Genomic DNA, 14265 nt, shown 5'->3' with positions numbered 1-14265 from the left:
AATGTACTTCCAAACTGATATGGTCTTCTTATCAAAGTTTGATCACTTTTCAAAGCAAGCATTTTTTATTAGCTCCGCTGTCAGCGACGCGGAGCTTATCAAATAGGTTGATTTTCCGTCGTCGTCCGTCGTCGTCCGTCAACAATTGCCTTCTCCTCTGAAACCGCAAGTCCAATTGCTTTGAAATTTTATATGCAGTTCACTTGGGGTGACCTCACTTAAGTTTGTTCAAATTGTGGTGATATTTGCATATTTGTATTTTTGGGGCATTTTTTGGTGTTTTTGGTAAAATAATCTTCTTCTCTGAAACTGCTTGTCCGATTGCTTTTAAATTTGATACGCAGTTTACTTAGGGTGACTTCAGTCAGATTTGTTCAAATCGTGGTGAAATTTGCATATTTGTATTTTTAAGGCAATTTTTGTCATTTTTGGTAAAAATATCTTTAAAAATCTTCTTCTTCAAAACTACAAGTCAGATAGCTTTGATATTTGGTACATATGTCCCTAGGGATGATCTATTTCAGATTTGTTCAAATTGTGCAGAAATATGCAAATTTGCATTTTTAAGACAATTTTTGCCATTTTTGGTCAAAAAATGTTTTTTTCAAAAAGTACTGGTCTGATAGTTTTGAAATTTGGTATACAGGTTTCTATAGATGAACTTAGTAATATATATTGAATTTCTGATGAAATCTGTAATTTTGTATTTTTGGGGCAATTTTTGCCATTTTTGGTCAAAAAATGTGTATTTCCAAAACTGCTCATCTGATAGCTTTGAAATTTGGTATACAGGTTCCTACAGATGAACTTAATGATATTTATTGAAATTATGATGAAATCTGCAATTTTGTAATTTTGGGTTAATCTTTTCCATTTTGGTCAAAAAATGTGTATTTCCAAAACTACTCATCTGGTAGCTTTGCAATTTGGTAAACAGGTTCCTACAGATCACCTTAATGATATTTATTGAAATTATGATGAAATCTGCAATTTTGTAATTTTGGGGCAATTTTTGCCATTTTTGGTCAAAAAATGTGTTTCTCAAAAAGTACTGGTCTGATAGCTTTGAAATTTGGTATACAGGTTTCTACAGATGAGCTAAGTAATATATATTGAATTTCTGATGAAATCTGTAATTTTGTATTTTTGGGGCAATTTTTGCCATTTTTGGTCAGAAAATTTTATTCTCAAAAAACTACTCATCAGATAGCTTTGGTTGACATGTTCTTAGGGATGATCCGATGTGATATATTCAAAGTGTGATGAAATCTTCAATTGTGTATTTTTGCAGCTATTTTAGCCACTTTTTTCTAGCCACTGCATTGAGCTATCAAAGATTTCCACTTTCTTCATCAACATGTGTCAAAAATAGTTACTCTCTACATAATAAACATAGCGGAGCTATATCGCCGCTAGGTCGCTTGTTTATATGATTAATTTCCAAAGATCAAAACTAAAAATAGGATCCACTAAGGAAGCCAGGAAAACCTATTTTTACCATGTTGACTGTGTGCAGTAAGACTCTGTGCTATAACCTTATGTTAGGCTACTGAAACCCAAATCAGGAAAGACAGCTCATATCCTAGGGAAAAAAGAAAGTAAAGTGATTTAGAAGCCCACCTAACCAAAACGTCTTCTGACCAACATATACAAAACTCTATAAGGGTATAGACAGATCCTTACTTCTCTGTGTAGTGTTTGAAATGCATTCCAGAATAAGTCTCATTGTGCCAGAATGCAAAGCTGTTACATGTCCTTATCTTGTACCCAATTACATGGTTCACCAGTTCTGGTGTAACATTTATATTCAGGGAGTGATCCCATTCACTGGGAACTGTGCAATGACTAAGATGCCAGCTTTGTAGTGTGAGTTCCAACTTCCTCAGTATACCTTTGCTGTAATGTCCAACCTGAGCACATCATAAATCAGCTGAGTCAGAGTCAAGCTGTACTCTTGTCTTTGCCTTCTTCTTGAAGTTCTTTGCCCAAAAATGTTACAGATGAAAAGAAACACATTGTTTTACCAATGGCTGAATATTTTAAACCGTTTGTTTCTTTGTCCTCCAGAAAACCACACATACACATGTGCACACACACACACACACACACACACACACACATGTACACTAATCAGTTCCCATCGGCTGACTGATTTATTGCTATAAACAATTACAGCGAAAGACCTACTGTGAAACAATATAACCATCATCTGTCTGTTGTTTGCCACAACTTATTACTGCAAGTGCTGGTCCTGTAGGAAAGTTTGAAACAACTTTACAAACCCATTACACAAGTGAGATAACATCTAGATCACTTTCATTGCTCATTCTAAGCATGTAGCTGGCTTTCAATGTAATAGAGTGAAAACTACAAAAGATCACTTTTCACCATCACACTCATGCATAATTTCAGACAAGACACGGTCAGCTCCCTCTGCACACCTTAACAGTATGGGGCACCTTTTCTGTCCTTGCATGCACTGATATTGCAAGCCATCTAGGGAATTGACAGGGTCCAGTAATTCAGTGCAGGGTGAGCATATCCAATGATGGTAAGTTCTGGTAACTCTAAAACTGCTGTCAAGATCAGTGAATTTACCATTTTACTGCTTCAAGAAATTGGTGAGTACCATGGCATATATATACATTATAAAGAATGTGTGGCAAGACTGAAAATACACTGTGGTTGAGGGACTGTGGTTAATGTAACAATGTTACAAGTCAACATAGTCCTAGAGGGTCCTATCTTTGTTACATATGTAGCGGTTACCCTGTAAAAATTCAATTGGTTAGGTAGTGCAGATTGGTCTCAGTCTCCTTCAAGTACGCCAAATGTTAAACTGTCTATGGTCATTTGCGCCATTTTCGTAGCTGTAGTAACACTGGACACAGGTGAGTCAGGGGCCAATACCTGGCCCAAGCGACTCCCTCATGCCTCACCATTGATTGGCTGCCCTGCACACAATTGTTAACCACATCCATACAAGAAACAGCCAATCAAGAGAAAGCCCAAGTTGGTGATTGACATTCACCGGACATGACATCTACATCTGCTGGAGAAATTCCAAACTGAAACTCACACCCTATAAAAGATTCTTGAATATTCTCTTTCAAGCTGATCCATACGAGTACATTCAACAAGAAAGCAAGATAAGACAAAGTACATACAAGTTGCAGTCTCTTTATTTCAATATATACACAAACTAGCCAAGAGTGTAGAGATTGGGTTGTAAAAAATTTTACAATAGTTTTTTTTTCCCTTTGTAATTTTAATTTCATGATCATTGTGCAATGTGGTTCAGAAAGAGACAAGTGTGATGAGCATGGGGACAAGTAATGTCTATTGCTCTCAGATCACAAACAAACGCTCACACAAACAAATATTAAATAAAAATAGTAAATTCATGGACGGAATGTGATAGTTCAGTGATTTTTTTGTTGTTCCTATATGCTTCAACTGATGCAGCTTTTTTGTTTTGTTTTGCAAAAATTGGTTGGATGTATAAACAACTGCTTTGCCGTGCATCTTTATTGTAGGTGTCTAAACTGCAAATATTTTGTGTTGATCTGTGCTATGGCTGGCCCCTGTAAAAACTGTCTTTGAATCTATATAGGCATTGGGCAGAGTGTAACTTGTGTAAACCACACAAAATCAAAAATACAAGTCTAGTGAAACTGTCAAATGCAGACAGGCTGAAACAACCACTGTGTATACCTTACTTTCATTTTCTTCAGATGTTAATCATTCCATGTTCAATCCAACAGCCCATGATTCACTGAAGTGGGCAATTCCAACTTATAAGTGAAAGTACACAGCATTTATTTATGTTGGAAGATGATGAAATTTTTATCTCATTTTCCCCACATTAGAAAGCCACATCCAAACCTGTACCGTCACAGAATGCAAGCTTTCACAAGCCTAATACTGCTGAAAATTTAACCTACCCGTGGTAGCAATACTGTCAAATTCACACTTGTAAGGTGCTCTCATATTTTTTGTAATACCATTTGTTATTCAGGAAAGGCACTAGCCTGAAAGATTAAGTCCTATGCAGGTGCAGAGGGCTCGACGACCTCTGACCCAAACCAAGTTAGGGTTGAAGGTCACAACACCCACAGCACCAACTGAAAACTGAGTCTTTCAGTCTAAGAAGAAGGCATATTTGGCAAAACAGTACTCTCTATATACAAATACATCCTTATCATAATTCTAAATTTCTCGGTCTCTCTCCTTTTATGTTCATATAAAATCGTGATGGATTAACTCTAGTATTTATAAAGCTAGATGCTCACAAAATCAGAGCTCGTAGATGCTTAATGCAAATTTGTACCAACTAAAGCACACACAACTAGATTTCATAGAAAGATTTTCAAACTTTGTCAAAAGAAACAACAGAGATGCATATTTCTCACACAGTGTAAATATTTGTAACAGTCTATATAATATATACTCTTTGGTACAAACTCAGTGCACATCTGTCTCTGATCAGAGACAAAAGTTAAAAATACCCACAAAGCAGTAAATTTCAGTCTGAATTTCAATTTCTTAAGTTACACATAATTTTTGATAATTTTTTGTGTCTGATGTTAAATATGATGTACCCATAAACAGTGTACCAGTTATTCTTACCGCTATCTGCACTGTTTTCTGTACAATCTAACACCTCTATAGGCAAGTAGATTTTAAGACATATCATTCTCAAATTCACTTCATAAAATATCACTTTTCTGCTATTTCCCACCTACAACTCAACCTTGAACTCTTTGACCTGTATTTACCTGGCTACAGAATCCACCGTTGTCATTGGAAACGATGGGTTAAACAAAACGGTTGCTGGTCTTTGAGTCAGAGATACCCTGCGACCAATTTTTGAAAGCAAAGAGTCGATTATGAATGAAAGATCTCAAATTGAGAGTTGTGATAATGGTGAACACACTAGTAACACAATTCGTACATGTCACTCTATCAGCAAAATACATACAACTTTTCATCACGGCACTTCCTGACACCAAACTGTGCCAAAATTCTCCTTCCCCAAAGGAAAAGCTTTGATAGACAATCAGAAGTACATGTTTGTGCAAAGTTCATTGGTTGCCAAGAAAATATTCCCAGTCATATTTTTACCCTGACACAGCATGACACTGACAACCTTTCAGCATTCTGAGATTCTGATGATGTTACAATACATGATTGGATGTTACAATACAGGCCTCAAAAATATGCCATCTTTCTCTTTCTCTCCATGATATTTTTTGAATGTTCTAACTGCCAGTTCAATAAGTTGTCTCCTCATGCTTTTGTTCTGCATAACTATACATCCTACCATAGAATGTACCATTGAAGTGGCTGCTGTGCAAAGTTGAAAGGTCAAACCTAACCCTGGTCACACCAGAAACGATTACTTGTAAAACAGATCCAATACAAGCTTGCTACTAATCTATGTGTTGATATGTGAAACTTCACAGCAGGGTCATGAGTTCAATTCCAATTCCTCTGATGCTCTCTTTTCTAATACGATACTAGCTCATTACTCAAATTTTCCTACATAAATCATATTTTACGTCAGTGTGGATGTTTAACCCTAGCTTTCAGCTAAATATTTACAGGATAAGCGCACTGATCAGATTTATAACCCTTTTTTCTGAACAACAGATCCATTCACATTGTGTACGCAATTGAGAATAGACCATACTTCAGAGAAGGAATTGGATGGCAACAATATTGCCAACAATTAAAGCTAGATTAGGCTTCAGCTGAAAATTATATATCAGCCTTCTACAGCACTAATTTGTTTGTTTTACACTCTTAAAAAATCATTGAATCATCATAAAAAACATCACAACTTGCATAGGTAAAAGTGATTCATATTTACTGAAGTAGTTCACTTCTGTCACAGCATATTTACAAAGTTTTTAATTTACATCTGACATCAGAGGGTGTGTGTTAGGTGGGAAGTTTTGTGTACAAACAGTTTAGAAAAAAAATTCAAACTTTTCACAAAACTATCAAATTTGCAAAACACGATTTTTCGACGTTTCACTTTACCAGCTTCTGCTTGTTATTTTTTTGAAGTTTGTTTTCTTCTTTCTCAGTGGGTATGGATGTAAATATTTACGCACTGCCCATCACCCAGCGATGGTTAGCACGCCTGCGACGCAGTCGTACTATGGCAGCATCCACAGAGGATGCTCCATGCTTGTCACGGATGTCGTTTTCAAGTCTCATACGAGCCAACTGCAACATGCCGATGTTACGACTGGTGGCTAGCAATGATGCATCAAGACCAGCAGCACCCTAGAGTGAAATTAAAAAAAACAAATATGCAGAGTTAGGCTTTTCTACCTGTAGAGGGCGTTATACACTTTGCAGTGTTATTGGTCATGAAACATTTTGTGTTATTATGTTTATACAATTTTGGAAAACGCACATTCAAAAATGTAGTTTGCACATGTCTTTTCACAATATGTACAGTACTTGTTCTTTTCTTCTGTTCTGCTGTCTCAGTTACATAAATTAAATGAGTTTTGCATACTTGCGTATTTATTACCATTACCTCAGTTACTCTACCCTGCGGAGAAGAATAACCATGTCATAACAATAAGACCGGTAGCCTGGTAATTTTCACCAGGGTTCCCAAATCATGTGCCCCTTGTTATATCAATGCTATTCTATCCTAGGGGACAACAGAAATAGTACCCAAGATCCCACAAACTTTAACTATTATCCAATATACTTTAGGCAAAAACATTGCATAAGATATACAAACTGCATGACATTTGATAAACAGTACAACTCCTACTGGTTATGCAAAATGACCCCTTTGTACAGTGTCTCTCTTCAAGATTATTTCATTTTGAGTCTTGTCATCCATAACTTGCTTTTTTCCCCTAAAAAACATCCAAAAAGGAGCATGTCTTTTTCCACTGTTCCATTACGAGTTTCAATTACCAATCAAAACCCGCAGTGATTTTTTTTCCTATTAATTTGGCCAGAGTAAATAAATTCTTTGTTCTGCATCCACTCATTATTTTGAAATGTTGGCAGGTAAAGCTGTTCAAAAACACACACAGAAAATTTCACACATTCAAGTATTATATTTACTTGATTGTTTCTATATAATATGAGAACCCACTCAAGAATAACAGCTGTAACTTCTTTTTCACTTCTATAATTTACACTACCGGTATAATGTGACATTCTGCAAGCATGCAGATGTTTTAAGTACATTTTATAAAATTTGTAAGCAACTTCTGAGCAGAAAAGTTCCATGGTAAAGTCCTATTCAGATACACTGCTTTTTTGAATGAAAACCTCAAAAAACCCTAAGTGCTAGGACGCAAAACAAAGAATTTAATTACTTTAGCCTAAAGTATACTTATTCTTAATTCAACATGAGATATTCACTTACTTTAATGATATCTTGAGCTTCTGGCAAGTTAGTTCCTGGATGACGTTGATAAACGCGGACTGTTGGACGGGCCAGCCTTTCACGAGTCATGAGGTCTGCCTGTGACTCTGGACCAACAGTGTAACCTTTCGCCTTTTCAGTTGCGTCAAACCAACGCTGTGCTCGGTGAATAGCAGCACGAGTTTCCCCAGACTGTACTTGAAGATGTTGCTGTCACAAGTGAGAAAATAAATAGAGTAAATTTTTACTTTGTTACCCTAGTTTCCTGTGTAGGGATCCAACTTTGACAGACAGAACAATAGGAATATGTTACAAAATTGAGGACTGAAGGGTAAAATCAACTGACTGGCATATCTCATTTTAGATTAGTACGGTAACATTCTGTTTTACTTTTAAATTGAGAATTTCAGAGTAATGTGAGATACACTATTATGAATGATTGGGAGCCTCCAAGAAGAAAGTTTGTTTGCAAAATTTTGCACAAAGCACATACTACCACAAAGTTAGTTGTTTGTTCTGAAATCAATTTTTCAAATATGACTTACTTTCAGTGCTGTGGTTTCTGCCAGTTTCTGTGTGATTCCATCATTAACTGCTTTGTGTGAAGCTCTCTGTAGTTGTTCAGTTCTCTGAATCGTATCTTCTACCTCCCGTCTCAAGGCTGCTGATTTGTTGCGTGCGTCGCGGGCTTGTGCCATGGCTGCCGCTGCCTCAGGTGTAAACGGACCCAGTGGATCGAGCAGTGGAGACACTGACCGTGGCTCTGCTTCCTCCCCACCTTGGGCAGGAGTTGCTGATCTCCGACCTTCTGGGCGCATGTTCAAATTTATCTGCCCGGAGTACCCGAGACCATTAGCTCCAAAGGTGGGTTTAATAGCATGGTGCATATTCCGGGAATTCCTACCACTGGTTACTGATGATGCAGCATGACAGAGCAGATCAAGAACACGTTGACGCTCTTGTACGACTGCGCCCAATCGTTTGCGGGCCTGATCCAGGTCCTAAATAAATGACAAGTATAACCATGAGTAACAATCATTTCTGAACACGCCTGCATGATTTCAGAATCCTAATTTCACAGAACATTTTCTAGAAGTTTACCAATAGCCACTGTCATTATAATTCACAGTATGCTTGATTACAAAACAAATTATCAATAGAACACCCAGCTTTCAGAGATTCCACATTCAAATTTCATTATATTAAAAGGCTGGTAGTTAAGTTGTAACTTTTGATGATTTTTTGTGTTTTATGTCAACCAGAGTTTCTTGTTCTACCCTGCCCAAACAGTTGACAGTGTTCAGCTTGTCAACTCAACCTTTGGGGTATATGTGTATAGACTGCATTGTTATTGTTGACAAATGAATTCTGGTCCGGACAAGAATTCAAATGTACACAATAACCGTGTATTTTATGCCTATAGACTCTGTGTTGCCAAACTAAATAGTAGGTGTTTCATAGCCTTTACATTTGAAAAAAATGTAAATTAGCTGGAATATTTGATAAATTTAGATTTATGGTCGTACAAGCAATATCCGTTATGCTGTATAATACCTTCATTTTATTTCACATCTCCTTTGGTTTAGAGGTATGGGGTAATAACATTAAAATTATATTTTTCAGATTTGTCATTAAAAAAGGAATTATGCATATTGTATCAGGCAGTAGTTATGATGCCAACAATGTGCCTTTATTTAAGAACCTTAATATTGATGTGTATGAAAAATACAAGCTTCACTTCGCCATTTTCATTTTTCATGTACATCATGATACACTTCTCATACCTTTCAAATCATACTTTTTCTCAATTCATCATACATATTGTAATCGATCCAAAGATAAAAATGTTTTCCATCCTCCAAAATTCAGAACCAGTTTAAGGCAAACCTCTATTAAATTTACTGGTACTTCGGTGTGGAACAATAATCCAGATGAAATCAAAAATATTTCATCAAAATATAGATGTAAACAAGAACTGAAAAGTGATCTCCTAGATTTGTACTTTTCTGATATTTTTCACCATAACTTTCATCAGTAGTTTTCATTGTAATATGTATCACAATTTTCTTGGTATGTTCATGTCCTTTGGTTTCTTATTATTTGTGGTGTCTCTGAAAATTTAGAAATATCTTTGTCCTCTTGCCTGTTGTACCAATAAATTCATTGTAATTCAATTTTGTTTTGTGATACCATGGAAAAGTTACTATTTTAAATACACACTGTAGATCAATGTAATTCTGAGTGTGAGGCTGAACTCAGTTTGTGCCAATAGCAACTATTTTTCAGTCTTTTTCTTGCATAACAATTTGCTATAACTGGTAGTGTTTTCTTTACCATATTGTTTTCATTTGATATATACATAAGAATAAATATTATTACTATGTAAGATGCCTTGATAAATGGACGACCAGGCATAGCTTAAGGTTCCAAGACAAGAAACTGACCTTTTTAATCTAATGATTCTCTGGTAGTTGATAAGCTCAGAACCTCCGTAAATTATACATTTTCTGAAAGCCTAGATATAGGGAAACATTTTGGTAGCCACAGTGTCACCATTATTAACATAACTATCACATGACAGGTAATTTGTATAACCTTTCAATAATCGGTTTTTCCTATGTTTTGTCTCAATACTTCAAAATATCTAACTCAAACTTTCTGGAATGCAAGCTGTCACAAAGCTATTTCAAAGTCTCAGATTTTTTATATCTTGCTTAGTTTTTTGGAGCAAAATTTTAAAGTAATCAACTAGGGTTAAATTCACTGCTCTGGAAGTTTTTCTGGCATAAAAATTGTTTAAGAAGGTTTAAAAAAATTCTGAGACATGCTTTGGAAGATCCTTAGGACAGCTTGCACTCACAAAAATTTCAGCCACATATCTCAAAACAAAACATTGTGAAAACCGATTTTTGAAAGGTTATGCAAATTACCTGTCACATGATAGTTATGTAAACAATGGTGACACTATGGTAAACAAAATGCTCCCCTATATCTAGGCTTTCCGAAAATATGTAATTTACGGGGGTTCTGAGCTTATTAACCACTAGAGAATTGTTAGCTTAAAAAGGTCAATTTCTTGTCTTGGAACCTTAATCATATATTCTTTTGAAGGTTATAACCATCTTTTCTCTACTCCCCTTTTTGGATGATGGAGATGGTGTACAATAAGGTCAACTTACCTGAAGCTGTCTTTGTACAGCTCTCAGTTGTGCTTCTAACATTCTCTTGAGTTCTAGCAACTGCTTTCTCTCAGACTCCAACAAACCATCTGCACCATCCAAAGGCTGTGAATAAAAAATAACACTAAACTATCAAACGTTTGCAGCACACATGGTTTGGTTTATGCAAAATATAAAAATTTTCTCATGCTGTTTTTTGGCAATAATTATGGAAAATTTCAACATGAGCCTATGAAGGATAAATAAAATACGGTAAACGCTTGCAAAAGATAATTTGTTACCAAGATTAAAGCGTAAATGAATTCAATCATGTGACTAAATAAAGATGTTTAATTTATTCACTTTTGATTAGTAGCATTTTTACCTGAACTGCATTGCCGATGATGACTATCAAACATTCACATTGACAAAAGTTTTTAATTTGAGAAAATGTTATGAACTATTTATGCTTTTGCACTGTTAATTCAACTGCCCTCAAGACTTGGAAAAGGTAAAATTTTGTTGCTCTGAAAAATGTGACAATATAAAGAAATCATTCCAGAACAATAATTGCTGCACTAATTTGTTATTTCCAGATTTTGCTGGAAGGACCTGTCTTTGCTTTATCCTTGTATGCAATTTACACTCTACTTGATGAAACGAAATGAAAAATAATTTTACTCCACAAGTTCAAAAATACATGATTGTTAACACTTACAACTCCTCCTCAGAAAAACATTTCCAATCTTTTGCTATAGAGTGGGCTTTATTCTCATTTAATTAGAGCTGTATGTGTTAATTTTCCCTTAATCTTGTACATGAAAGGACAGAATGCTTCAACTACACATTGCCCCACCATAGCAACTGCAGTAAGCTGATAACCATGTCTTAATTCCCAAACACTAAAGGAATTCTTTCACATGGACTATACACAGTCAAACACTTTAAGAGAAAATACCGTGACAGAAGTTGGACAGGATCTGGGCAACCAGTTATTGCTCTGACATCCACCACTGAAACTATCTCTAGTTGTCTAACACAAGGAATGGGGGTAGCTTGTTTTGAACAAACAATGCCTTTGTGTGTCAGATACAGTCTACCTTTTGTCTGTGACATTCACCGTGACAGTATCGTCACCTCAACCAAGGAAGGGAAACAAAATGTCTGCACAAAGGATAAGCTAGCAATGAAATGCACAGGGCACATGTGAGAATTTGGCAACAGAAGAAACCATTAGACAAGGAAAGACAAGAAATAAATGTCAGAACATGTTAGTTTTATGAAATTATGTGATTCATTCTCTATTTTTTACACCAAAACGTCTAAATTGTACAAAAATAAACCACAACATTTTTTTACTTTCAGAAGAAGCACATAAATTATTAAATTTAATAGTTATATAACTAACTGCCTAACGACCACAATGAGGTCTGTGGCCAACATTAAAAATACATCTGTCCAGAAGATGCATTTTTAATAGCAAGCTGTCACTAGGGGTAAAAACAAAGCACTTGCTGATATTTTCGTCTTTCTTTTGCTGCATCACAAGTAATTTTATGACTATTTTAACATTTGATTAATGTTTTGCTTTGTTGATTTTTTGCAGGCTAGGACAGGAGTAAAATAAGGTGAATTTGCATTTTTTCTATTTATGCGCAGACTGTCTCTAGAAACGCTATTTACCCATGGAGCAATAGCAGAGAGTCTTTTTTTACTTCTGCAATAGGAAATGCCCATAAATTTCAGAGGATCAATTACAAAATAAATTTAATATGACAAAAAAAACTCGCTGGAGCAAGACCATTGCCATTTGTTCTGACTGGTCCATCAGAGCGTGGGCTGCAATTACTTATGAGAGAATAAAATGATCACTTTCACTGACTCTTGGCAACAACAATAGGAATTTACCCAGGGCCTAGTCGCAGAGTGAAAACAAAATTTAATTGCCACGTCTCCTTTTTTATGAAAAAAAATCCTCTTTTCTTGCACTGAGAAGTTCTTCTGACAAGTGAGTCAAATTTTCATTGTTGTTTAAGTAGCTAATAAAAATAACAATAGGAGTTACAGGGTACCAGAGCCATGAAACTATACTCCATTAAAACCTGTGAAGGATGCGTTTTGAAGCGAGACTCATAAATATCCATTCACTTTTTATATTACTGTCATAGAGACGGTTTTCAGCATCACGGTGAAACATTTCTTGAAGTTCGAGATAACAATGATTATTTTTTGTTGGGTTGGGGTCTTGGAACTTGGAGACCGATAACCCGTACATCATGAAAGCATTTGATATACTGAGCTGGAGAACTGGTCAGTTTTATAAATGATCTTTCTTCTAAAAGCATCAATGTAATAAGAGTTATATAAATGTAATAAGAGTTCGTTGACTGATTTCGGTCGAAGATGATGCGCGGCGGAGAATAATAACACCGTTATTTTCCCGGTCTGGCATTTGTTTGTATATTGCCATTGTGTCACGAGCGGCGTCGAGCAGGTGCCATCTTGGAAGCATTTCCGCTGTTGTTGTTCAGTATTGTAATGTTTTGAAACCCCACAGGCTTCTCATATTGTCGATTGTACAAGAAGACACAAACATGTCACCTTAGTTAGCGATGTTGTCGTTCTTGTTTTTGTAATGTTTAGTTCACTTACCCGTTCCCTAGATGGTCTGGACAGTCGAACTTCCATGGACAATTTGTTCAGAGCTATGTCTTTCCGTCTGTGCTCCAGGGCCTTTTCGAGAGCCTCCTTCTTACGGATGAGTAATTTAATTTCTTCATTTGTTTCGACCAGACTTTCACGAAGTTTCACGACTACGGCTCTAGTTTCTCTAACATAACATTGAATAACTTCATTGCTTTGCTGTGCACAAGTGTCTCTCAGTGATGGGAGGGGGTCCAGTGTCCGCCCGAGATCACAGCCCTTGTCGCTCTTTTTCACCACTTCCTGAGCCACCTTGATAGTTTTCAGGGTGTCGTCCCGCCAGCTTGTCGGGCCGATTACTGCCGTGGCCAACGGTACAGATGGACGAGAATTCATTAGTGTTGCCATTTTAGTCCATTTGTCAGTGGAAAGGCTGAAAAAAAGAGAGGATAACGAGCAAAAACCTTGGCAAGTCCCCTGCAGCTGAAGTCGTGAGCCCTGTTCCTTGATGATAGTTGTCCGACACTGAGCGTCGGTACGTAACACGTGTTGCCAAGCAACTTTACTTCGCGGAGACAATTCAGCGCCATATTGGTATCAGGTAAAATGCATCTGTAACGTACAAAGTGATTGGTCTAGGGCAGTTCGTTTTATACTGCCTATGTGGGAGATTTTGGGGACAAACTATGGTTCTTTGACTTATCAGTTGAGGCATTCGGTGGTTATTTTTGCGTTTTACACTGTAAATTGATATTTCAACCTTTTGAGCGAACATTTTGGAGACAATCACGCACCCCTCACCATCCCTTTCAAATGTTTACACCAATGAAGAGCAATGTCTCTACTATCATAGAAAAATATGTTGGGACACTGCCCGAGTGTTTGTGTTCTGTTGAAGCTTTAAATTAAAGGTATTGATATGTTACAAAACCGATATTGTTAAATATGAGAGTAAATTAAGAGAAAATACTATGTATATTTCGGATAAGATGTCGTGGTCAACTGTTATTGTTGGTTTCATCACTCGGCTGTCTCACTCTCTAGATCTCGTGAGAA

The 14265-nt window shown here is 36.4% G+C and overlaps 1 protein-coding gene across 1 annotated transcript; it reads right to left on the bottom strand.

Moving 5' to 3' along the window:
* Positions 1 to 3164: 3164 nt before the first annotated feature.
* LOC139152474 (tektin-like protein 1) lies at positions 3165 to 13768 on the bottom strand. The gene is made up of 5 exons (XM_070725625.1): positions 13219 to 13768; positions 10588 to 10692; positions 7954 to 8409; positions 7409 to 7618; positions 3165 to 6294 (listed from the first exon to the last, which is right to left on the bottom strand). The coding sequence occupies exons 1-5, from the start codon at positions 13615 to 13617 to the stop codon at positions 6112 to 6114; spliced, it is 1353 nt and encodes a 450-aa protein (XP_070581726.1). The 5' UTR covers positions 13618 to 13768; the 3' UTR covers positions 3165 to 6111.
* Positions 13769 to 14265: the final 497 nt, after the last annotated feature.

Source organism: Ptychodera flava, chromosome 16 (assembly GCF_041260155.1).
Source record: "Ptychodera flava strain L36383 chromosome 16, AS_Pfla_20210202, whole genome shotgun sequence".
NCBI classification, from domain to species: Eukaryota; Metazoa; Hemichordata; class Enteropneusta; family Ptychoderidae; genus Ptychodera; species Ptychodera flava.
This window is presented reverse-complemented; position numbering and strand designations above follow the sequence as displayed.